Source organism: Crinia signifera, chromosome 2, assembly GCF_055691185.1.
Source record: "Crinia signifera chromosome 2, ASM5569118v1, whole genome shotgun sequence".
Classification (NCBI taxonomy): Eukaryota; Metazoa; Chordata; class Amphibia; order Anura; family Myobatrachidae; genus Crinia; species Crinia signifera.
Genome location: NC_139218.1, coordinates 39,845,603 through 39,873,083, shown reverse-complemented (window position 1 = coordinate 39,873,083; position 27,481 = coordinate 39,845,603). Strand labels below are relative to the sequence as shown.

At 41.7% G+C, this 27,481-nt stretch overlaps 1 protein-coding gene across 1 annotated transcript in view; it reads left to right on the top strand.

Moving 5' to 3' along the window:
• Positions 1-27,481, top strand: part of GBE1 (1,4-alpha-glucan branching enzyme 1) — a 134,923-nt gene that overhangs the window by 59,407 nt on the left and 48,035 nt on the right. Inside the window, exons 7-8 of the mRNA XM_083171924.1 lie at positions 8,598-8,688; positions 10,434-10,643. Of these exons, the coding sequence (XP_083028050.1) occupies positions 8,598-8,688; positions 10,434-10,643 (301 nt within the window). The remainder of the gene's footprint in view (positions 1-8,597; positions 8,689-10,433; positions 10,644-27,481) is intronic.

Below are 27,481 nucleotides of genomic sequence, written 5' to 3'. Positions count from 1 at the left end.
GGGGGAAAATGATTATTTACGGTTTGAGTGTACTAAGTGTAGTATCTTTTTTAAAAAAGTATTCTTGTGGATAAGGAACTGGTTTTACAATTTTTTACATTTTTTTATTTTTATTGATCTATTGGCTTTTTAAAGAAATAAGAGACTGTTATTTTTAAGAAAACCGTGGAAGTTACATAATGTTTTGAGGTCCCTATTGGAAAAAATTTTGAATCTAATCCTGCATATCCTACAAATCTTTACCATATTTTTCCAGCGCTGCAGTAAACCCTTATATACACCTTCTAGACTAAGTGTAGGATCTGTTAATTTTATTTACATTTCAAATGATTCTAGTAATGTAAAGCGAATTTCATACTGTACATTAATCTCCCAGGTGGTTATTTTCACTTATTTTTCTATTTATCCTGCTGAACACCGATAAATTTCCATATGCCGCCGAACCCACTTGTCCGATAAAGCCACTAAATTGATTATCTCTACAGTGTCAGACCTCAATGTGTTCAACACTACACACACAAGTGCGTGCATTAACCCAGACAGGGGGGGGGGGGGGTAGTTTGATACCAGACAATGATGTACAGTAGCACACGGCTGTTAGTGGTCACTGGTGTAATAGATGTGTGATACACCAGGAAGTAAAGCAAGTGGGAGACACAGACAGATGGAACCCAGCTCACAAAATGGAGAGTTATAAACCACCAGCCAATCAGCATCCTACCTGACCTGTCACAGACTGTGTTTGAAAAAATGTTAGGCAGGTGCTGATAGGCTGGTGATTTATCACTTTGAAGCTTAATGCATATGGCCCATGATATATACTTCTTGTATCTGGTGCTATTAAATGAAAGTTAAAAGTACTACACAGCACAGCAAACACAGATCTAATAAATAAAAATAAAAAACATGTGCACTGCCTAGCCAAAGTCTGTGTGTCTGTGAGTGAGAATGTGTGGTCATGCTACACACCTTTCTGTGATACTATGCTGCTTCTGATACTGGGTACACTCTTGTGAGCAGCATCAAATCCTGTGGTGCTTCAGGCTGTTCTGCAGCAGCCCTGTTTCAGCAGCAGCACTCAGCAGCTCCGCCTCCAATGCAATACTCTCCAGCGTTAGTACATCTCAGCTGCCACAGGTGGCAGTGCTGAGCTCAGACATGGTGTGGATTGCACTCTGCGGAGCTGGATGAATTACAGCCCTGAGTCAGTCAGTACAGTTACTCTAAGCTACCATTTGTGGCATTGCTGTTCTCAGGCAAATGCATTGTATGAAAACGAAACCAAAACTAAAAGAATGACCATTCACCTTTTCAGGGAGCACTGGCTCTTTAAGTGAAGCATTCAAAAGAACCGTCTCACTCCTGACCGACCCATCTCTAATGCAAATCCATGTTCTTTATGCATTCTGTACCCAGCCATAGGACTATATATGACTAGTGGTCCATTATGCAATAGAGAACACTTGAGTACGCTGCCTATTTCCATATAGATCGTAAGCTTACAAGCAGGGCCTTCCTACTGTACTTCTGTGACTGTAACTACCCAGTATGTGTTATCACTGTGTTTCCAATTGTAAATCCCGATAAGAAATTTATAAATATTATAAAAATCCCTATAAGACACACAGATCGCATCAATGAGATGTTTATTCATATATACAGACTATGGACCGGAGTTGTACGCTATGTTGATGTTTTGGAGCGATTCTCGTCAGACTGCACATGCGTTGCATTTGCACTGTACATGTGTAAAGGAGCCTTATGTATGCAGAAACATATGGCTCATGTGAAGCTACTGCTGTGTCCAGTCTGTATAACAAATAGACTTACACAAGCAGTCAATGTTTCCTGCTTATGCAGTTAGGCTGGAAATGTGGATGCAATTGCGACTGCGGCAGTGGGTGTCTAATTTCATTTCTGTGCAGCAACTTCACTTGCTTACCGAATCAGAATCAACTTTATTGACCTTGTGTACTCACGTATATACAGTAACACTGGTTTCACTGCACATGCTAAGTATCCACATAAATAAACACACAATATACAGTACATATAAATCATACACAAGACAGTAAATACTAGCACTAATCAGTAAAACTACAATATCATCTATATATATATATATATATATATATATATATATATATATATATATATATATATATATATATATATATATATATATATATATATATATATATATATATATATATATATATATATATAGCTGGCAGGTGGTTCCTAGCAGGAACACAGGCACCCAGGCCATCGACATTCCCTTAAAGGGAACTGCAGAACGGAGTGCCGGTCTACACGCCATATATATATATATATATATATATATATATATATATAGGCGTCTGGCCGGCACTCCAAAGTGCTTGGTGCTTGTCTTGCCTGGTGCCTTCCAAAATACACCTGAAATCAGGTATCCATAACTCACTCACACGGCGGCACTCCAAGGACGAAATAAAAAGTCGACACACCCTGTATGTGTTCAACGTTTCAGTGCTGTGCACTTTTATCAAGAACAGTGTAACAAATGAAAAATGCAAACTTACCCCCATATATAGCAAACTCACTCTGAAGAGACGCAGATTCCGTTCGTGCCTGCACGCTGCGGGTCGCACGGTTCTGACGTCATACATCCCTAACCCACGTGTATCTGTTGCTAGGCAACAGCTGTATAAACAGACAAAAGGAATACAATTAATTATAACATAGGGTGATCTGTAACATATACGGTGAGCTGTACACATGACACTTCTAATACAGTTCAAGCGGAACGCTGCTCATTCCGCACTCAGAGGAAAGATTTATGTCAGTACGTGTGTAAGCTCCGGCCATGCCGCTCGTTCACATGGCTCCTGCTACAATATACACAATGCCTAGTAACAGAGCCTAGTGCTGGCATACCGTCAGCTAAAATTAACTGTTTATGCTAATGTCTGTGCCCAGCACAGTGGATATATTTTCCTAGTGGTTCCGATTGGACATTGGCAGGAGCTTATTACACGCAACAAAATAATAACAGAACAAATATAAATGTCAGAACGGACACACTTCTTTATACATCAGTTATTCATATCGTGAATGATGCATCTACATAAATGTAGATGTTTAAGGATAAATGCAGGACATTAAAAACAACAACATCCTGCATATCTTTCATAAAAAACAGTGCAGTCCTAGTGATTCATTGAGTCCCCTGGGCGCCAGGGTTCCCAATCTCTCAATCCAGGCTGATTCCCTTTGGAGCAAAAGGATGTTTCTATCTCCCCCTCGTTTAAGGGGTGGGATATGATCAATTATCATGTATCTGATTGCTGTAACATTATGTTTTGCATGTGCAAAATGTCTAGCCAGCGGTTGCTCACTATCTCTCTTGGCTAGTGCAGCCTTGATTGCTGACCGATGCAACGCCATTCTTTCCTTGAATTGGCGCTCAGTTTTACCAACGTATTGTAATGAGCAGGGACAGGTAATGATATAAATTACGAATTTTGTAGTACATGTCAATCTATGGTTGATGGTGTATTTCTTCCCAGAAAATGGGTGATTGAACGTGCTACCTGTTTGCATAAATCCACAAGTGGTGCAATTGGGGCATCGGAAGGAACCTTTTTTAGGGGTACCTAAGAATGTGGTGTGCTTCTTTTTGGACATCTCTGTGATGTCAGTTTTAACCAGGTAATTGCGCAGGTTTTTGTTCCTGCGATATGCGGGCATAAGTTGTGTGCCCTGTAAATGCAGATTTGGATCTGTATTAATTACCGGCCAGAAGGACTTTATTTTTTTAGTTAATTTAGGAGATTGATGGTTAAAGGTGTTAGGCCAAACAAATTTATTTGCCTGTTTCTTTTCCTTCTTTTTATTATTAGGTAATGTACCCATTAACTGGCACATTGGTATTCTAAGTGCTTTGGTTCTCATCTCTTGTACCAGTTTCTTGTCGTAGCCATGATCATAGAATTTCTGGCACATGTCATCTAGCGCTTTAATGGCCAGTTCTCTATCACTAGTGATTCTAAGAACCCTTAAAAATTGGCTGTAGGGGAGAGCTTGTTTTAAACTTTGGGGATGTGCACTGGATGCTAAAAGCAGATTATTTCTATCTGTTGGTTTCTGGTAGATATTAGTGTGTATCCCTTCTGAATCTTTGGAAATAGTGACATCCAGATAGTTAACCCTGTCTTTGCTGACCTGATATGTCAGTTTGACCGGGCTATCTGTTGCATTATGTTGTTCTATAAGTGTGGTAAATTCCATTTCAGTGCCTTTCCAGAAGACCAGCAGATTGTCTATATATCTGAAGTATGCATACACTTTATCTGCTATGCTAGGGTTAGAAAAAAATATGTCATATATATTGTCTTTGTGTCACCGAAACACTGCTATCTGTTGGCAGCAAGTAAAACTTCATCTTTTTCTCTCACAGAGTGCTATTAGCTGCCTTACTATCTTTCGAAGCATATGCTTTGAGCAGGCTTACTAGTTATAACATATATACTTTCCCGCAGCAGTACAAGCGCAACGGAATCTGCTGCGCTATATAAGAAACTCTTATCGCAAGAGCTGTCCCTTGCGTTAATGACCGCATATTTTAGAGAATATGCGGTCATTAGAAATGCGATGCCGGGCGAAGAGGGCATGCGGATTTTAGAGAATCCCGCCCATTATACTTGCTAAAGTGCTGGGAAATGGCGCTGATGATTCAATGTAAATATATCTATCTCTCAGGGAGATTGCTAGAGTAATGAGGGAGATTGGTAGACTAATGAGGGAGATTGATGTTATTTCAGAGAGTCTCCTGCAGAATGCAGGAGGGTAGGCAGCTATGAATCAGGATTATTTTTCAATATTGACCTATTGACAACAGGGGTAATACTAGACCCCTGTATCGCTGTTTTTCTTTTTCTTTTTTAAATACGTAATTACATTAAAAAAATTATGCAATCTTTTTTCTGCCACAAATCAGAGTTAAGTACAGTAGTAAACATGCCAGTTATGGATTCACGTGCAGCGGTACCATTGATTTATTAATAAGAAGTTACCAATACCAGAAGCTAATATTTTCTGAATGCCCTCTCGAAGAATTGACATTCTCCCTAAATTTGTTCTCCGTGTAGTACTGTATGAATCATTTTAATTAACAGAAGCTGAAATAAACACTATAAAGCTACCTACAATATGTTCTCACTTCAGTCGGAACAATGACAGTACAGTATGTTCAGATTTCAGGAGGGGGCAAAAAGGAATTTATTACTGTGCTCTTATTAACCTGAAGGTTATTCTTTACTGATATTAATCATTTTTTTGTCCGTTTGAAGGAAGATCTCTTTACTGACATTAAAGGTTTACTTAAGAAGGATTTGTTCTGACTTCTGTGGATTTATCACCTGTTTTCCCTTTAGGTTTTCTTCATTTCATATCACAGAATAGTAGTTTAACTAAAGTGACAAAAATTATGGGGGAAAAAGTTTTTATGTAGTTTTTTTACATATTTTTTTTTTATTTTTTTTGTTCTGCGTTTCTTCTACTCAAAGTGATGCAAGTTGGCTTTTATGTCTGTTCCGTTCAAGAGCTCCCTTCGGGGAATTAAATGTGATAAGGAATATGTAATGATTAAAGATATAAGTACAGGGGGTTTGAAATATATTTACAAAAAGGAACGGTGAAGCGCAAGGTATAGTACAAACAATCAATTACTTTGCCGGCTTTCATGATCTACCTTGTAAATATCAAATGTGCAAATATAGTTCAGGACATGCAGATCGGCATATATTAATATTCAGAAGTCAAATTGGATTTTTATTTGCATTTTCCCCTTATTAAAATAGAAAAATGTTTCGGTTTTTGGTCTCCCGGACATCTTGAAGTGACCTTTGCATGAACGTCATTAGCATTAAAATATATAGCTGGCTCTAATATTAGACAGCAGCCTAAAATCCTGTTTACATTCTAGCGCACAGTATTATACAATTTGTTTTGTCTTTAGACTGAGCAGAGGTTAATGGTGTGTACACACGGTCAGATGTGCCTTAAGATCCTATCCACGATCTGATCAGATAGGATCGTGGATAGAATCTTAAGGCACATCCGATTTGCATCAAGTATATCAAGGGCCAATATAAGGAACTGTCACACACCCTCTTTTCTACTAGAAAGGAATCTAGGACACGAGGGCATGAGTATAGATTAGAAGAAAAAAGATTTCATTCAGCTAGTAGAAAGAATTTCTTTACGGTCAGAACAGTCAAACTCTGGAACTCTCTTCCCAGAGAGGTGGTAAAGGCTGGCTCATTAAATGCGTTCAAGGCAAAGTTGGACAAACATTTACTGGAGAAAAACATCCATGGGTACAAATAAGAAATATAATCTGTCTGTAAAATATCAGAACCTACCAAATCAGCAATGGATATCTATACCAGGTTGAACTAGATGGACGCAAGTCTTTTTTCAGCCTTACCTACTATGTAACTATGTAACTATGCATCCTATCTTGACTATATAGTGCAGATCTGCACTATATAGACAAGGCAGCCAAGACATTCTGGCTACCGATACGTGAACGCGCATCGGGATCGGATCGGGATCGCAAGGGTTAAAACCCTTGCGATCTGCATCCGATTCAGATCGGATGCCGATTCGATGTTGAATATATCGTCAACATCGGAAAGGAAATTGGACCGTGTGTACACAGCATTAGTCTTGTGCCTATCACAGTGCTCTAATGTTGCTTAATTGAAATTTTCTTTATTTTGATTTTTTCCCCCCTCATAAGTCCTCATCAATATTATTGATTATGTTAGGAATAACACAGTTAGGCAGTAGACAAAAACATTAGTATTTAGAACTGTAGCCAATAGCAATAAAACTTTTTAGGTTTGCTTTTTTAAAATTCTTTTGAAATATTGATTCACCTGGTACTTATGGTCATTTTATCTTTTGCCACATGTCATGTGGGTTGTTCTAAAATACAGGTAGCTTGGGAAGAGTTTTCAAACCTCAGAAAGAGATAAGGTGGAGAGTGAGAGGGTTCTGACCAATCAGCCCCTAACTGTCATTTTACCGGATATGTGTGAAAAACAGCCGTAACAAGCTGATTGGTTGGTATTTTATCTCTACAAGCTTTGATAAATCTCCCCCTTAAAAACATAACTGAACGCAAAATTTATTTTGGGAGGAGATGGAGATTTGCTTTCCTGCCAACATTTGGGTGGGGAGAATTGGAGTGCTATATCTGGGAATAAGTACTTTAAACTCAAATTTATATTCCATTGTTTGTGTACAGTATGTTTATGTTGACTTCAAGTTTTGTAGATTGCTGGAAGGCTTCTATGCTATTCATTATAGTTGGTGTTTGTCCAATGTCTACAAGTTACTGTTTTCAGTCTTCGATTTGCCTATACATGTTTACGTGACCTTTGGTAGCTCAAACAATTAAGTCATTGCGATTGACTAATTATTTTATTCATTGTTATAATCTGGGTTTTTTGCATACGCGTAATGCATACTTGCAGATTCTGTATTTCTCCTCTCCAGGAGATGCCCAGACAGGAGATACTGATAACCACGGAAAGTGGGCGTGTTGGTGAAAATGGCCACGGATTGACGATAAACGGCTGTGAATTCGACAATACACGGCCGTTTCCAACAAAACCGATCCAACTTGTTTTAAAGTCTGATCTCTTTTGTCGTAATCTGCCTTCAATGTTGTTGAAAACGGTAGCACTGAATAGGCGACAACCACTATTTCCGCAAGCTGAAATAGCGGCCGAGATTAAATACCGCCTTATGACATCATTAAGACCTGCTCCAGTAAAATGCAGTTATGTGTGGGTCTGTGGTAAAGGGGTGAGGCTAAATTATGCATTTTCGCAGCATACTCATAGTTGCAGTTCTAACTATTGTCTCCCTGTTTCTGCCCATTTCACCTGGAAGCAGATGGGATGGGTATTTACTTCGGGAGTGTGGGGACAGACTAAGCAAGCGTGGCATAGTGTCGGCATCCAATCTTTGGCACACATATTGGCACAAAAGTACTCAATCTCATAGGCGGTTGATTTATTAAGCCTTGGAGAGAGAAAAAGTGGACAGAGATAAACTACCAATCGGTCATCTCCTTTCATTTTTCAAACATTGGGGAAGATGTATTAAGCCTGGTGAAGAGATAAAGTAGAGATTAAGTAAAAGGAGATAACACACCAGCCAATCAACTCTCAACTGTCATTTTTCAAATACTGTTGATTGGCTTGTGCGTTATCTCCTTTGACTTTATCTCCACTTTATTTCATCACCAGGTTTAATACATCTGCCCCATTGCATGTAACATGATGGTAGCTGATTGGCTGGTATGATATATCTCTTCACTTTATCTCTCTCCAAGGTTTAATAAATAGACCACAAAATGAGTATGTTAATCAGATGTTTGTTATCATAGGTTTGATAAGAGCATTTTAATGGTTGATGCTTATTTATAGCATAGTTTTTGTCCAATTACCTAGTTTTGATCTTTGTTTCCCAGACGCATTTATATAATATATATATTGACGAATTTGAATAGTTAAATAATGAGATGTCTCTTTATCCAACAGGGTATAACTGCATACAGATGATGGCAATCATGGAACATGCATATTATGCAAGCTTTGGTTATCAAATCACCAGTTTCTTTGCTGCATCAAGGTAAAGAAAAAGTTGGAGCTGATATCAAGCGCATATCAATTGTGTTATGGCGCATAACTAATAATTTGCTGCATGATTGTTCCTGCCAACATACCGTAGGGGGATGCTATTTCCTGTGGTTATTGGCCACAGGCTCATTCATCCCATGAGGCTATGCACTTACGGCCCGATTCAGACCTGATCGTTAGGCTGCATATAATCGGAGCCTAGTGAGCAGGTGAACGCGCCGCCACCGGAAACCCCTCTCTATGCTGCAAGCGGATTTGTACGCATACACATCCGCTCACATGCGCCCACCCATCCTCTGTTCTCAGATAAAAGTAAGCCAGGACTTTCTTATAAGATACACTGTTTTCCACAAAATGGGGGAGGGTGATGGCGTCATGTGACTTCTTCCTCCCGCCCGAGCGTTCACAGGGGTCCGCCTAGTATTCCTATGAGCGCGCCCACCGTTTTTTTGTTGTCCCGCCCGCTGGGGGTCCACCCAGGAACGCTCTCTGCTTGTCAATCGAGGCACTCGCAGGTAGGGCCTACCCATGTGCATTGGTGACCATGTGCATGCGCAGACCCAAATCATCAGAGACGGGGCCAAATTCGGACCTGTGCGAATTGGTCTTGAACTCAGCCACGTCATTACTCAATGACACATTTTCTAAGATCAGCAGATGGCGCTAAATATCTCACATGTGAGGCTGTGAGGAGACATGGAAAACATGCACTGCTTGGGTGCTCTATACTGTGTGCTAGATATGTTTATGGCCCCCATCTTCACTTATTATTCCCCTTAAATATGGAAGACGGGTTATTTAAAGTAGATAGAGAGGAATTAGAAGATGTAGCTAATTTATAGAAGCCGTATCTCCTTTGTTGTGGGGCACATAGCCTTTTACTATTTTTAAAAGGGCTTGGATCCCCGGCCATCTCTGAGGAACCAGATACAGGGCCTACGTACTAAGCCTTGAAGAGAGATATAATGGATGGAGATAAAGTACCAGCCAATCAGCTCATTGCTTTAATTTTTTATACACAGCCTGTAACATGGCAGTTATGAGCTTATTGGGTGGTACAGTACTTTATCTTTGGAAATACAAAAATTATGCAAAAGACCACACAGGGATTTGGAGACCTGATCATTGGCGGGCGAACCCAGTACAGAAGAGGCACTGGTCAGTTTCCGGGACTGGATATCAAGACCTCTCATTCCTACACCCACTAGAGGTACTTTATCTTTGTCCACTTTACCTCTCTCCATGGCATAGTACATAGACCTTCTAGTCTTGTTTTTATGCTTCTGATGGGATGTATTGCACACCTTCCATTTGTGTTTATGTGGGAAGGAAATGTGTAGATTCACTTTAACCAAAATAATAAAAGTCTTCATAGACATAAAAGTGGCATATATAATAAAGTTTTGGGGTCTCCATTTATTTAAACCATAAATGTAGCACAACAGAACCGTTTCCACCATAAACATTTTCCTTGAGCCCTTCGGAGGACCAGGACATTTTCACAGGTATTATTTTTCCAAGGCATGTTTATTGACTTGACAAACTAGAACCAGACTACATACAGTAATGAAATGTCTGGTTCAGCAGATGTTTAAGATTCCTAAACAACCCGATATTTTTATATCTTTGTTCTGAATGCAACTTTATTATAAATAGTGTTATGTAATATTTGCTTTTTGTTTTCCATATAATGCGAGACTTGCTGTCTTACTAATCAGTAGGTTTTCTTTTTATTAGTCGCTTTGGAACACCAGATGAGTTAAAGGAACTAATTGATGTTGCCCATTCTATGGGAATCCAGGTTTTACTTGATGTTGTACATAGCCATGCGTCAAAGAACAGTGAAGATGGTCTAAACCAGTTTGATGGCACCAACTCTTGCTTCTTCCATGATGGACCTAGAGGCAATCATGACCTGTGGGACAGCAGGCTGTTTGATTATGCAAAGTGAGTGGTTTTATCCTCGCAAATGTATGATGTTCTAACAGTGCCTTGTTATGGTTACTTAAACCCCTTTTACACCGCCGCAAAAAAACATTTTTTTTCTCTTGTGCACCCTGGTCAGCGGTGGTGTAAAAGGAGTTAACCCGTGTCCCTTTACACAGGATTTCTACCCAGGTCCTGACCAAGGTAGTACACAGGCAGGACCTGGGTAGAGGGCAGTGTAAACGGGTGTGCCGGGTCATCCGACCCAGCTCCCGTTTACATCAATGGGGGAAGCCCAACCTCTGGACCACAGCGTCCTGCTGTACTCTGCAAACAGCAGCGGAGGCAGGAAGGAGGTGAATGGATGCCTGTGTGCGGCTGCCTCCATTTGCACTGCAGGTAGGCACCGCAGTGTAGACGGTGCAAATCCCGGATTCGACATGGCTTGGAACCGTGGTCCAAATGCCGGGTCGGATCCGGGATTTGGGTGTAAAAGGGGTATTTATTAATAGTGTTGCAGCAATCACAAGAGCTTGAAAGATAAGATACAGCAACGTAGCCGTATTATGTTGTTTATATTTGTTTGCTATATATTTTGAACCACAAAGTATAAACATTGAATTAGATAATATCTCAATTTATAGTTGACAAAATGTTCTAAAGAGATAATGGTAGTTTTATTTTGTACTGGCAACACAGGGATTAGCGGTACTGAATACAGAGATTTCTGTTGGATGCATCAAGCTGCTGTCTCCAAGGGTTTTTATTGGTTATAGTGAAATTGGAAGGTCGGATCTAGCCCACAAAAATTGTTTTCTTTATGTTAAAGGGTTTCGCTGATCTGACCTAATGCATGTCAAACTTGTCATGCATCACGCTTTTGCCTGTCGACCAATCGTGATCAAAGTATATTGACCTGATTACGGTCAACCCTATGACCCATACCCTGGAGAATCCAGCAGTTTGTACATTACTTTCTGTAGAAGGGATTCGCAACAGTGACCTCTGCAGGCTGGCATAAGCTATTGCATCCCTTGGAAATACTCAAAAGCGCAAAGTTCTTTTTGTTTACAGCTGAAGCCCATATTTATTAGAAGAACAAAGCACCGAATGTATAAGTGGGCATGATTTATCAGCCTTTAAAGTGTATATTATCCACATCTGTCAGAAGTAATGTACTCATTGTGCCCAACTTCACTTGTCAACATTTTAGTCTCCTTTTGTTTACTTGAACTCCGTAATGTATTTTAGTTTTTTTAGTAATTGCATGGGAGTCAAGCAGAGCACATGTAATGAGATTATATGTTAAGTACATTACCGGTAAGGAGATCATCTCTGTTCTGATGCTAAGATTCTGTCTGGAGATATTTAAGACCTCTAAATCTTTTAAGGCTTTTATTGTTAAATGACTGTGAAATGATAAATAATGCATGCCAGTACATACACATTTCTTTCGTCATAAAATGAGCATTATGTACTTTAGCCACTGATTCCAGTATTGAAAGTAAAATTCAATCACGGACACAAATGAAAGGAATTATTTACTAGTTAGTTTTAAGAGGTTCTTATTCATACTGTATACTTAACCGGCAATTTTTTCCTGTAAACAGCTCAGAAATTGTCAGGATTTTCTATGATTGAATTAGGTCAAGAACATATATTCAAGACTTATCCAAAACAATTTTATAAAAAAAAAAAAAAATTGAACATTTGTAAACTATTGTTTTTTGTTTTTTTTTTGAACACGACCATAATCGTGGTGACTTTGTTTTCCTCAGCAGTTGTTTATCGGAGCAGCCGCTGAGGGCAAAGGGGGTGTTGATTTATATTTCCCAGGTGGCTGCTTCTCTGTGCAGCAGCTGCCTGTAGCATATCAGCCAGCATTTCCAGGACAGGAGCAGGCAGGAAGCCGGGTGGGAGAGAGAGTTCTCCGTGAGCCGTGTGGGTAGGCGGGGTCTTCCACGTTCAGGAAACTTCTTAGGCTTTCTGTGCAGCCTGCGCAGTGCGACCTGTGACCCTCGTTACGCTGCTGGGTATAGGGGAAGTCCTGACCTATGACCTTAGACGCTGCCTGGCATTAGACTGCCCATCGACAAAAGTGGAAAAAAAGAGGTGTTTTGAGCAGCGTTGGGTTTCACTGAGAGAATCACAAATACAAAGTTAATTGAACAATTTATTGTGTACACAAATGACAAGATAATTTTTTTTTAATTAAATTGATAAAATAGGTCAATGTTGCAACATAGGTCAGTGCTGTCAATAAGATGCAGGTCCGGAACCAAGGTTATAAGATTGCTCAATGCATTTCGGCGCCCAAATGGCACCTTCCTCAGGAGCAAGGAAGGTGCCATTTGGGTGCCAAAATGCATTGAGCCATCTTATCACCTTGGTTCCGGACTGGCATCTTATTGACAGCACAGGACCCTGCCGTCTCCACTTTTGCCAGCGAAGTGCTATTCGCCTACTGTGGACTATTCAAGACGGACTGCATATTGGCCAACCAGGGCAACCAACATCAACAAGCTGGGTAATATTCCGGAACTATTTTTCTCTTTCCACTTCAAGTTTTGTGATGAACCATAATACACCAATAAGTGATTGGAGATCTTAAAGGCCTCGTTGGAGACCAGACCCCTTGCGGAGTAAATCGCCTCCCCTCCTCAAATATGCAGGATTAATCTGTTGCAACATTGACCTATTTTATCGATTTTATTCAATTCGGTTTTTTATCTTGTTTGTCATTTGTATACACAATAAATTGTTCAATTAACTTTGTATTTGTGATTCTCTCAGTGAAACCCAGCGCTGCTCGAAACCCCTCTTTTTTTTTCCAATGCTGCTCGTTTGTCTCATTACGCTAGATAAAAAAAAAGACAATAGGGATAAGCGAGCTACACTATGAGCAACATAGCAGGACAGGCTCGAACGCCGAGTGGGTTCACCAAATGGTTGCCGCCTGTGAACCAGAGCCTCATGGAAACTCTCCACCTTCCTTCCCAATATACAGCAGTTATTCTATATCTGCACAGGGGCAAACGCAGGATTTTCAGAAGGGGGTTTCCAGATGGGCGGAGCAAAGCATGGAGATGGACACTTAGGTGACCCAGTATATGCTTTGATGTCCCGCGGGTGGTGGGCCCCATAGCAAAATTTTGAAAGGGCCCCCCAGCACTTCACTAAAATGAGGGCGGTGGTGGAGACGGGGGGTGGAGGACATAATTGCAAAGGGGGATGGGTATGATACAGTAGAAGGTATATTAGGTATAAGCACAGGACATTAGACATAAGCTCAGGACAATAGGGAGGGGACAATAGGGACAGAACAATAGGGACAGGACAATAAAGACAGGACAGGACATTATTCATAAGCAAAGAACAATAGGGACAGTACAGGACAATTGGAATGACAATAGGGATAGGACAGGACAATAGACATAGGAGGGGACATTAGGAACAAGCACAGCACACTAGGGACAGGACATCACCACTTACCAAGCATGTATTCACCTTCATACAATCGATCCAGGCCTTACTGGGATTGCCTCTCATACACCAGGGTGAAGGCATGCTGGATCTCCCGCTGGAGGAGGGGGGGAGGAGTGACGCCAGTAAGTTCCGTTCCCCCTGCGCTGGGTCTCTCTCTTGCTCACAATGCGCTGGGAGCGAGGGTGGGGACAAGACACATGAGGCGCAGGCAGCCTCTGCTCTCCCCCAGGCTCACACACGCTGCGTAATACGGAGGGAGGGGGGAAGACAGGAGGTGCCGGGTGTGCGGAGACAGGACGCAGGAAGCAAAGGCAGCTGCTGCTTCCCTGCTTGGTCTACTTGGGGGTGTCGGGGTCCCGGCAAGTGCTACAGTTCCCCTGCCAGGTCTGGGTGAGCAGAGAGCCAGAGACAGGAGGACACAGGAGGTGCATGCAGCTACTTCTCCCCCTCACACACGCTGGGGCGGGGAGACAGAATGCAAGTGCTGTTCCCCGCTGGGTCTCCCCCAGCTCAGCGCCAGTGCAGGGAAAGGCATGGGAGTACTTGCTGTCCATGGGGCCCCCCCAGCCGCCGGGCCCCATAACAGCTACACTCCCTGCACCCTAGGTAGTTCCGCCACTGGGGGGGTATTATATCCACCGCTCAGCATGTAGGGCCTGGATCAGTAATTTCCACTAATTACCAGGGGTGGATTTAGGGATGAGGGCGCCCCTAGGCACAATAATAATGTTCGCACCCCCCCCCCACCACCACCACCTGATTTATAAAAAAGCCAATAACTGACATGTTCTTTTATTATGAATACATATTTACCACGTAGGACAGTTTACAGGGGCAGTATCTGCACGTCCCATCCATTTACACTCTATTTAAGATGTAATATAGTACAGTACAGTGGATATTTTGCAGTTATTGGTACATTTTGGGCTGACAGTAATATCTAAGGCATCCAAGTGCCGCCCCCAAACATGTGCCGCCCCTAGGCACGTGCCTCAAGTGCCTAATGGGAAATTTGGCTCTGCTAATTACCCCTTTACTGCACAGATGGTGGGAGATGGGGTGGGAGAAGGGGGGCATTGGGCTGAATGAAGGGGCCCTGATACATAACTTCCAGGGAGGTAGAGGATGTTTAATACGCAAAGGAGGGGTGTATAGTGGAGTGGGCTTATTATTCCTCATTTTCTGGTGGGAGGGCAACTTGCTTGACTGCAGATATCTCCAGTTCCTGGCAATAGATTTCTTAGATTTTAATGGAATTAAAAACTAGAGAATCCCACCTACCAAATGGTATTGGGGACTAGGGGATCAGAGTTCAGGAGGCAGAGCAATCTGCCAACGTGTATATAAAACTACATACCAGGTGTGTGGAGCTGGGGCAGTAACCAGCTGCTGGAAGGCTGATATCTCTGGTTCTGGGAACAGTAGAGACAAGCTTCTAGTATCCTTCAAAGGGGGAGAGTCCCAGCTTTTGGAATATAACTCTAAGTCAGACAGAACCTGAAATATCTGACTGGGAAGTGCAATTAACAGGCTTGGATGGGGACCACTGCTTTGAAGTCAGATATCTCCGGTTCCCAAGGTCCGATTTTAAAAATTCTTGTACTCTTGGAAAGAGGGGACCCTCAGCTTTCAGTCTAGTTTCCTTAGACTCCTGGAGGGGTTTCTGTGTACTCGGAAACCCCCCCTGCGTGCGCTACTGCTGCAGTATCGGATGCGACCAGTAGCTGTTATCATTATCCGCTCACAATATCCACCCGCTCAACATAGGTGGATTTACGCCTGTTATGTGCCCACCTTATGATTCATTTACGTCAAATGCGCCTTTACTTTGGCCATGACTACATGACCCCCATTCAGTATGTGCATGAGTATTCCGGGCATATTTGTACTTAAATAATATTTAAAAAATAACTGACCGTAAAAAATCTGCAACTTGCGTTGCGGTCCCGCATGCGCATCATGGATGCAGTTTTAGTTTAATGTGTTTGCCTTTTATAATTTGTGTTACAAAGCAGGTTCAGTTTAAACTTCCTTAAAAGTAATGTACGACCACGTAGAAGCCAGTACATATTGGATCCCCCATTCTTTCCAACCCTTCATTTCTTTCTCCTAATTCTGTATTGGCAAGTCCCCTGAAACCTAGAAATTGCTTATAGATTTTTAGCATAGCCGCATAATGTCTTTAGTGATTGTTAATACATTCCAGAGAATCCTCCTTGTGTGTGTGTCTTATTAGCACTCTGATTTACTATGTATTAATAAGTGATCATTTAATAGCTGATAGCATGCTGATCTATCATCTAAATTCTGCGGCACGGAGATCATTTATAATGTGATAAAATATTGATTGGGCCGTTCATTTCCTGCCTTACATTGGGTTTCTGTGGACGGCTTATTGTAATTTAACAAAGCCGCATGTTTTCACTACAGCAGAACAGTTGCTGAATTCCACCAGGGCTTTGTTTCAATTTAGTTTCTGTGCACTAAAGTACAGTAATACATGTATAGAATCACATAAGATTATACCATGGACCTGAGCAAAAATGTTGCACTGCAGGTGGAGCAGATGTAGGGCGGTATTCAATCTCCTGCCGCTATTCCCGAAGGGGGAAATAATGGCAGGGCCCTATTCATTGCTGTCTTCCCCGACAGCATTGAACAGGGATCTCAGCAGAACGTGCCTGACTTCACAAGCAGTCGGACACGTTCTGCCGGGAACGGCCAGGAATTGACGAGATCCCGACTGCAGCTCGACGATTTCCGGCCGCATCTCGCGGCCACACCCCATTTTTGGCGCTCGAGAAATTGAATCAATGAGTACACTTCTAAATTTGTACATTTTTGTACGATTGAGTACACTTCTAAAATGTATCTGTGCACTCTGACACCCTATGCAGCAAAGTAATTGCAGTTGGCAAACTAGCCTACTGTCCCCCAATTGTTTTTGCAACCTTGCCTTCTTAAAGCTGGTGTCCTAAACGGGATATGGTAGTATTGTCAACCACAAATAGGTCGACAGTCATTAGGTGGACACCGTTGGGTCGACATGAAGCAAGGTCGACTGGGGACTAGGTCGACTGGGGACTAGGTCGACTGGGGACTAGGTCGACAAGGGACAAGGTACTAGGTTGACAAGGGACTAGGTCGACAGGGTTCTATGTCGACACATGCGAATGGGGGCGGCATTACATTCTGGCACTAGTATGACATTTTTGAATCCTCTATAAATGGGTCAGTGAACCCCACATTTGATAACATAAGACCTCGTATTAAGTTTGACATTTTATTATAAGCCAGAAATTCATGACCTTAATACTAAAATACATTCTATTCCTGCACTGCTAAAATGACCACTGCCGCCAGCAGGTTCTGCAGTGTTGCATGGTTCACTCAGATTGAATGGAAGTGGATGAGTGAAAGAGGGGAAAAAAAAGGTAGAGAAGGAAAGAAATAGCATTTATTTACTATGTCCTGCTGCTTGTATCTGGGTAAAGCTCCTGTCCTGACTAGCTGCACACTTTGAAAACACTTTCACCTGCGCCGGCAGGTGAAAGAGCAAATAACCTATGGTGGCATGCAATATATAAATAGTATTTATTTGTAAGAGGCCATCTATATAATATGTTGAAGAGTGTGTGTGTGTGTGTGTGTGCGTGTTTTTTGCGGACAGAGCTGCCAAATTCAGCAACATGGTACCTCTGGACCCGGTGGTGTGCACCTCCAAAGCCGTTTTTGGAAATTTCACTTAGAAATTTAAAAAACACCAAGGTTCAATTTGCCTTGATTGATGATCTGGAAAAAAAGATTGATGATCTGGGAAACAGATGACACACACACACTTAAAAATTGCACAGATACACACAGCACACTTCACACACATATATTTGTAACGCACCTCACATTTACACATTGGACAGATACACATAACACACCACTCACACAGTAGAACGCACACCCCAAAACAGTACAACACACAAACAGACAGAACACACACACACTTAAACATTGCACAGACACACACAGCACACTACACACACACACATATACGTAGCGCACCTCACACACGTACACATTGGACAGATACACACACATATATAACACTCAACACACCGTACAATACACACCCACATATACTACAACACACACCCAAAAACAGTACAACATACACACTTAAACATTGCACAGATACACAAACACACAACACACACTTAAACATTGCACAGATACATACATTTTACATCTGCCTCACCTGCAGTGTACATGGTTTTGTCCATTAGAGAGAGAATTTGCTTTTGCAAGTGAACCAGAATTAGGCCGACATGTCGTTGTACATTGCTCAAGTGTCTACCCAGCTTAAGTACAGTATTCTGTCATTGGCTGATAGACAGGGAGCTAAGCCAGTCAGGGCAAGGGATGATTCCTACTGCAAGCAGTGAGATATTTAATAGGTGAGTATTCCCATTCCAGTGACCAACCATCAAGAAGGCCATGAATGTCAATCTACCTCACCTGTGCCAGTGCCACTGGTGGTTTTCTTTAGTGAAGTCAGCACTGGAATCGCTGACATTGTCCAATTGTTCCATATCAATATTCTACACCGATAAGGAATAAGAAAACGGCACAGTGGTTGAAAAAAAACCCACGTAGAGCATACTGGGTGTATTATTGAATAGAAGTGAGCCATAATATTGATGTGTCAGGAACATCGGGAATTGATGCCCATTCCTAATCAGCAGAACATGCTACAGGCTGCTGCTTCTCTCCATCTTAAATTAGTTTCAACATGGTTCTCTCACTATATAGAGTGTATATTAAATAACAAGACTGTGCTTGCTAAAAAATAAACTGCCCTTCCCTGGATCTCCTTGATTTCCTAACCCCCCCCCCACACACACACACACACACACACACACACAAACAATACCACAAATAATGCCTAAGCCCCTTACGGCCTCTGATACCCTTTAGTGCTCGCCCACTAGGCCCCCTCTGGCGCCTTTTCTGTACTAAGCAATCACATTTGTACCAGTTTTCCTATTGTGTGCTCTCGCTTTGTCTAAAATAAAGAGTTTAAAAAATAAATAAATAAACTGCCTTCCTGCCTGCCTGAGTTCAAATGGAGTGGGAAAACATTGGACTATCAAAAAAAAACTTTTTTGCAAGTCTCACCTCTCACACTCACAAATTTGAAAGCTGTGTGACAGTAAAATATCTGTTTTTAATGTAAAAATTCTTCATTCAAAAGTAGAGCAATGTTTGTTAAATTGACAGAATGCCCACCAAGTCTTTCAATATGCTAACTGCTGCTTGCTGGGCAGATTGTATGCACGTGTACTTAACCGTTGGAAGGATGTCAAAGGTGCTGAACATCTAGGAAGGCCTTGCACATCAGGCACAAAGAAAAAATTGAGAAAATAGTTTGAATTGACTTTTGACTCCCTTACGAATTCAATTGAAAGTGAATTTGACATTTTGGAACAAATTCAAGTGGATTCACATTTTTTTAGCTAAAGTTTTTACCTGCAATGACACATGCATCTTCCATTATGATCCTGAGACAAAACGCCAGTCCATGAACTGGAAAACACCATCATTACCAAGAATGAAAAAAAATATTTCAAAGCAAATCCTATTTCAATGTTATTTTGGAAGACTGTGTAGCCGAAGGCTCAAAAATAATTGATCCTTACTACGAAAAAACTTTTTGGGAAAGAATTAGAAGAAAGAGCCCAGAGTTGGGGTAAAATGGTTTCATCCTCCATGAGGACAATACACTAGCCCGTACGGCTCTCTGTGAAGCAATTAAAAAGTGTAGTGCTAGCACACCCTCAGTATTTACCAGACCTAGCACCATGTGACTTCTTCCTTTTCCCTAAGTCAGATCTGTACTCAAGGGAACCCATTTTGCATCAAGTATTGAGTTAAAGAAGAAAACAGCTTTTAAAACAGCTGACAGATAATGAGCTACTGTACATCACGGCTACATCACGGCGTTGACCAATGGAAAATAAGAATTCAGCGGTGTGTAGATGCAGGAGGGGAGTACATAGAAGTAGGGGTTGGTTTAAAATGTATTTAATATATTTCAACATATAAATAATGGCATCAGTCTTGTTATTTAATAGCCACACCTTGTGGGCGTGTGTGTGTGCATTTATTTATATATTTTATTGTATATTGCTGAATAGTATTTCATGCTCCCACTAGCCTTACAAGGGCAACCAGAGGAGGTAGTGGAGGGGTGATGCTCCTGATCTATTTATGGGGAGCCAGCATAGGTGTTTAATGTGGCAGAGGGTGTTAACTCTCCTGCTACCCATTACTTTTGGTGGGGGCAGCATCAGATAAGCACACTCCCACTGTGCAGTTCACTTCTATGAGAGTAAGCAGGCCCAGAGTACTACAAGACTAAGCTACAGTATGCTGCATTGCAAACTCATGGTAAAAGCGCTGGGACTTGCTGCTATACACAGCAACAACAAGAGAGGACACATCTGTATATATACTATAATGACTAATTCTGTTTAGGGAAGCCATTCTGTTCTATTTTTTTCAATCCCCAAATTTAAATAAAATCTCAATTATGGGATTGAATTACAAATAGGCCGGTACAGTATGTGACTGAGGAAGCGGCCAGTGAGGCAAGTCCAGGTGTCCTGGTCTCTACTCTCCCTCCACAGTTCCCCGCTCACCTGGTATTTTGAGAGGAGGTGATGGGTATTCCAACAAGATTGCGGAGGCGATTGAGACCTTGGGTGAGTAAGAAGACGCTGGCTCCCGTTGCACTAAGGTCAGGTCCCTACTGGTGTTGATCTACATTTCTGACTTCCTGGGGCATCAAGTGAGAGTCAATGATGTCAAAAAGCATAACACTAATACGAAAGCCTCAATGATTTTGTTTTTACTGAATAAGTTAAATCCATTTCTCAGCAAAGTCTTAGCGGCATTGTGCTTCCACGTGTGCCAGCTCTTTGGCATACAGATCAGCCAAAAATTGCTCTTTGTACGCTTGCAGATTTACCCTAGTTGATACAAATTATTTTAACAGTTTAATATCATTTTTGCCTCATGCATGCCTAACGTTGTTTTTCTTGCCCTCGCCTACGTAAAACCCTCTAACCTTTTTATTCAGGCCAACAACTCCTTCACTTACATTCACGCAACTGGAAGCGGGCTGACAATGAGAATTCACTCTGAACAAATGATAATCCTGTCGAATTTAAAAGTAATCTACTCGACAGAGCAGCAGTATTCTTCCTGCTGAGTTTCTATTTATTAAAGTACCTGCAATCCTCACTATAGGCGATGGTCTCCTGCCATCTCCCTTCAGCAAACCACAGAATCTTTATCAATTTAATTTGTGCATGTACCGTTGGAAGTCTCTGAACATAACAAAATGTGGCCATAAAATTAGCAGCATGACGAACAATATATGTTTGTATGCAAGTTACTGCACGATTTCACCAAACCGCTGCTGAAAAGACCGTTTTACTTTGTGGCGTGCAGCTCAATTTACCAAGATTTGCAATTATTATTCATGTATTTTATTTTTTAACAATATTTAGCAGTTGCAGTTTGTGGAATGAGAATAAATACACTTGTGTATGAAGGATACACTCGATAAGCAAAGATGGTGTTCTACGTAGGGTGTAAAGAAGGGCAATGTATTGTACGATGAATTTAGATACAAGCGTAGGCGGACTATTTATGAAGTATTTGTTAGACCGTATTGCTATTTATATTTTATGGCAGTATTCTGTGAATATTTCTCTTGCATGATTTAACACACATAGGGAAAATGATTCTTCACACAGTTATTTAAGCAAACAGTCACAATATTTTTATTTTCCCCAAAGTAATCAGATATTTTTCCCAAAATACATATGTAAGTTATTTTCTGTTGATTTAGAGCTTTGAAATAAAGGTGTATATTTTAATTTGTCATATTTAAGAAGATACTTTGGGACTGGTCATATTTATTATTATTATTACATACCTACCAACATGACCCTCTCCAGGAGGGACACAATGCTCTGCTCCTGGTCTTTCTTCTTAATGTATGAACAGGTTAATTTGATAAGAAAGATGCTTTGACACAGGCAGGGCCGGATTTGTGCCTAGGCCCGTGAGGCACCGGCCTCAGGGCGGCACCAATTAAGGGCGGCAGGCAGGCTGAGCAAGTGATGAGCGCCCCAGACATGAATTATCATATGTCGGTGGCAGCGCCACTCGTCACCCACCACTGCCCACCCACTCTGCCATGCACATTACATCACCTCTTAGTGGCTGGGTCCGACGGTCCACCTGCGCGTCTGGAAATGGCTCAGGCTCACTGCTGCTGGGTCCCGCCCATTGGCTACTTTACACACACACAGTCTATTGGCTGCTGTGTATCCAGCAGCTGAGCTGAGCGGCGCGTAGATCCTCCCTCCGCTCAGTCAGTCACAGTGTGTGAGCCAGAGAGAGACTGACAGAGACAATGTGCTAATCACTGTACTAATAAGTGCCTCCGGGTCCTCCGTACAGTGAGCAGTCCAGAGTGCTTAAAAAAATATTAAGGTGGGCTACAGTTACATTTTTATGAAATATATAAATAGCAATGTATATATTTACATTAAAATAGGGGGAGGGGGAGTTACCCTCAAATTGACCATAATAGTAGAGCAATTTGAGGGTAACTTTGTGGTGCTGATTCCGATTATGACTTTGTCTGTTGTGTTCTTATTTCTAGAAAAAAAACAATGTAAACCACACAAATGTCAACTGACAGATGCCAATTGTTTATATACTGGGGAGTATGCTAGAACATTACATTTTCACCTAGTTCTGGCCAAACCAGTCCTCAATATCTATGAACAGTTCACTGTTTCCAGACCACCTAGCTGGTGTACAGGTAGTGTTCATTCTAGCACCCGCCATATTTGAAAACCCATGCAGTTCCTCTTCCCTGCCTGGGGTGTCGCTGTCTGCTGTAGTACTTCTAGCATAGTGTGATCTGTATATCAGCACTGATATGCAAACCAGACCTGTGCTAGAAACACCACAGCAGACAGCGACACCCCAGGCAGGGAAGAGGAACTGCATGGGTTTTCAAATATGGCGGGTGCTAGAATGAACACTATACAGTTGTAGTCCTTACTAACTGTCACATTTTCATACCTGTGCTGCATTCATACCTAATTGACACATTCTACAGATCCACAGGGGTATGGAAAACATGAACTATTGGTAGATATATCTTTTGGCATCTGTACTCCTTTTTGTTCCTGGACTTTGTATCTCAAAGATCATCTCAAAGTTGACATTTTTTAATGAACTGTAGGGAGCAATGTCCGATTCCTGATCGAAAATACATACACAATTTTAAGCAGCAGATATAGCTCTGTAGGTTAATGTGGCTAAAGGCGTCTATTACAAGTAAGATGCCTCCTGCCGCAGTATTGATCCGATGCAGGAATCTGATCACTCCAACATTATTGTGTGGCTTTGCGGCACCAATGTGCTCACGCAGGATGCCCACTGCAGATCCATACCTCTTCCCACACCCAAAATTGTGGCGATACCCCTTCATTTTCACAAATGAAGGTAGTCATTCTCTAAGCCCTCGCCTCCAAACGTCATCAGACTATTACGTCCAATGTCGTAGGACCCATTGAGGAATGTGTAGAATGGGTCTAACACACGCACATGGTACCAATAATCAGTACATTGCAAGGAAATCTGCATCTCCACCCATATCTGAATTACTCCCAATGTACTCGGTATTGCATCCTCGTTTCCTATAAACATCGTGCAACAGGTTTGAACCAATTATCTGTTCTGAATGCTTTTTTTAACAATATTCGATCCTATGTGAGGTGTATACACTCTGAGAATATCAGACAGGACAATGGAAGATCAGCTGACGGGCCTACTGTAGCTGAAGTCTTCCTACTATACATTTATTGGAGTTCATATTTTCTGCCTTTGTTTGTTGTTCTATTGCTAGAAATGAGTAAGTCCTATACAGTCGAGAGAATTTTAGAAAGTAAACGTGCAATAACATCCTAAAACAACAGAGACAAAGATCTTTTGACATAAACTAAAAAAAACAATTGCTAAGTTGATGATCAAACAACGAAATTGTTTCAGGGACTAGGTTTTACATAATATAGGATCAGTAGGCGTGTACAAGGTGTTTCCTGATCACATGGCCTGTTAAACATGCCCATTTTTATGTTAACATAGAAAACCATTAGGAAATATTTTGGTGTATGCTATTTATAAGCATCATTTCTCTACAAAAGGCAATTCCCAACTAAAGACCAAAATGTAATGGTCTCTTTAGGTGGCATATTTAATTGTCCACATAAACATTTTTCCTGTGGCATGACAAATTTCATCTGGAATTTTGGTGTACAGTTGGGCATGAGAATTTTTGCTGCATTTATGTCTTGCAGCCACCTCCTCATATACATATACACATACCGGACTTGGTTATGGAATCTTTGAATACCCGTCTTTCACCCTTCCTAATGGGAATGACCGGTGTCCAGGATACCAAAGCTGGCATCCCGAAGGAGGGAATTCTAATAGGGGTCAGGTTACCATTCCCGTTCCACCACCACCAGTGGCTAAACCTAACCCCTGCAGCCTAACCCTGCCTTCTAAGTGCCCAACCCTCCCCTCACCACAGCCTAATCCTAACCTTCCCCCTTGTAGCCCAACCCTTAGTCCCCCCCCCCACTAGTGCCTAAACCTAACCCCTCCTTCCTTGGCCACAAACTGTCAAGATTCTGGCATCGGCATCCTGATCCGTTTTCAATTCCAGCACCATTCTTTTGACAGCAATAGGGATGCCTGTGTCAGTATACTGAAAGCCAACATCCTGAACGCCAGAATGATGACCGCATACCGTATTTTGGACGTATGCTTATAAACTTGCCCCCCCCTCCCCCAACTGCAAGCTATCTTGCCCGGCATACTTACATCTTGGCAGTTGGGATTCTGGCGCTGGAATCCTAAATGATGTTGGGATTCCGGCACCATTCTCCCAGCATTGGTATACTGAACGCCAGCATTCTGACCGTATCCTTTCCTCATAATCCATTAATCTGCAGTTAGCTTCATTGGGCCAAAATGTAGACTAATAGGTTAAAGATGAAAGGCAGGTACAATAATATTGGGGTGTTGTATGGATGTGACAGGTGTCTTTAATGTTGCAGGCACGATATTGTTTGGAAAATATTGCAACCAATTGGATATGCCCCTAGGTGTTAAAGATCTCATCAGTTCTCTTATGTGTTGCAACAGAAATGTGTTGCAGGCCCTATAAGAGATGTATATTTATGTAATTTTATTCTGAAACATCTTTAATAATGTATATTAATGCATCTTTGCCCCAGTCTTCATGTGGGCTGTACATCTTTTTACAGTTATGTTTCATTTAACGTAGAAGCAAAATTCATGCTGTGGATGATAGTGTAGTCGCTTTTCATTTTAAAATGCATTATCGCCCCAGCTATACTAATTGAATAGGAATATAGCACATTAAGGCTCAAGTAGTGATCATTATAAGACATTTTACAAGGAGCGTATTATTAGATAAATCGTTTTAGAGCTTTGAAAGATTGCAGACTTAATACAAAGATTGAACATGCAGCATTTCTGTAGTTAACTTGTAGGATCTTTTGTTAATCTGCTTACTCAATGCGTGATTTATAGGTGTTAGGATTATTTACGTGGATATTTATTATTTGCAATGAATACACCAGATCTAAGAAATAAGGGGCCTATTCAGCAGCAGTCACCGTTTTTGCTAAAATAGTAAAACTGCGACTGCATCCTATAGGCCGCCCGGCATGATAAGGTCCGCACTGCGATGTGATCACAATATAATTGCGATTCGCATTGCAGGGTGATCCAGCATGAAAAGGCATGCACTGGGATCACAATATAATTGCAATTGCAGAAATTGTTGCAACCGCAGCTACATTGACTGCACTTTGACCTATTTTGGAAGACTACAGTATGTAGCAAAAGGGGCAACAATGAATCAACATTAATACAAAAAATGTTCTAGTAACGTTTCAGTGAATGAATCAGAAGAAAGAGTCAACAACTGTGGAAAAACGATTTCATCCTCCATCAAGATTAAGCACCAGTTCTCCTGGAAGGGTGCGATCCCAGTTCAAAAGTAGCAGTCGTCATGGGACAGTGAAGCGGCGTTTACAGGGAGTGGTCAGAACAAAGCAGGCGTGTCTGGACCGTTCTCGGGCACATCCAAAAAATAGCGTTGTGCATCTGTCGTACCTTGCAACCTTAATAGCTGCCGTCGCAACAATTTCTACAATGCGAATTGCAATTATATTGTGATCCCATAAGTGCAGTGTTTTTTATTGTTTTGTTTTGTTTTATTTAATACATTTTGACTTTTTGTATCACTTGCTGTGATCTATGGGGGTTATTCTGGTTGATTCGCAAGGCTGTGAACTCACAGCCTTGCGAGTCCACCAAACCCCGCCTTGCGAATGGTTGACTGGCGCCACCCATTCACAAGGACAACTCGCTCGCAGGAGCTTGCGAATGGATGTTACACTGTAAAATCCATTCGCAGGGCAGGGGGAACCTCCCACATCTGTCGATGGTCGCCGAGCATCAAAAGATGTGGAAGGTGCATACATATAAAAGTGACTTTCAATTCACTTACATATGCGTGCACGTTGGGAAGGAAATGGGCGGGCAGCTGACATCCGGTGATGTCAGCTGCCCGCCCCCCGCACACGCGACATGGCCTCATTAGCATGAGACCGCCCATATGCTAATGAGGCTGCCCCACACCCCTCTCTGCCCCCTGCCCACTGTTTGGGTGAGTGCACTCGGCAAACAGTCTGTTCGCCGTGGATGCACGCACCCTGCACATGCGCAGAACAAAAACATTGGTACCCGTGTGAACTAACCGGCACCTCCGGGGGAGCGGCGAGGGAGCGACGGGAGGCAGCAGTGGGCTCAGACGGAATGGGGAGCGAGCGTCTTTTGCGTGCGCGCCCTCTTCCATCTGATGGCGGGTCTTGGTGATGGCGAAATAATCGCCAGGACCCGCAACAACAGGAGAAGATCCACCTGTAAATACATAAGATCTGCACAGCTACTGGAGTTCGTGCATTGATCTCTCATTAATTATTGGTCTACTATGTTTATTATAAACCTGTTATAATTACAGCATTAAAAATAGCTACTTTTATGTACAAATTCTGCACCTAAAAATGTATGTTTTAACTCCTACTGTAAGACCTTGAAAACCCATATATACATATACTGTATATGTGCATCATAATGATATATTCAATATTTCAACATTTTAAGCACCGCAGAATGTGTGGGGTAGTAATTAT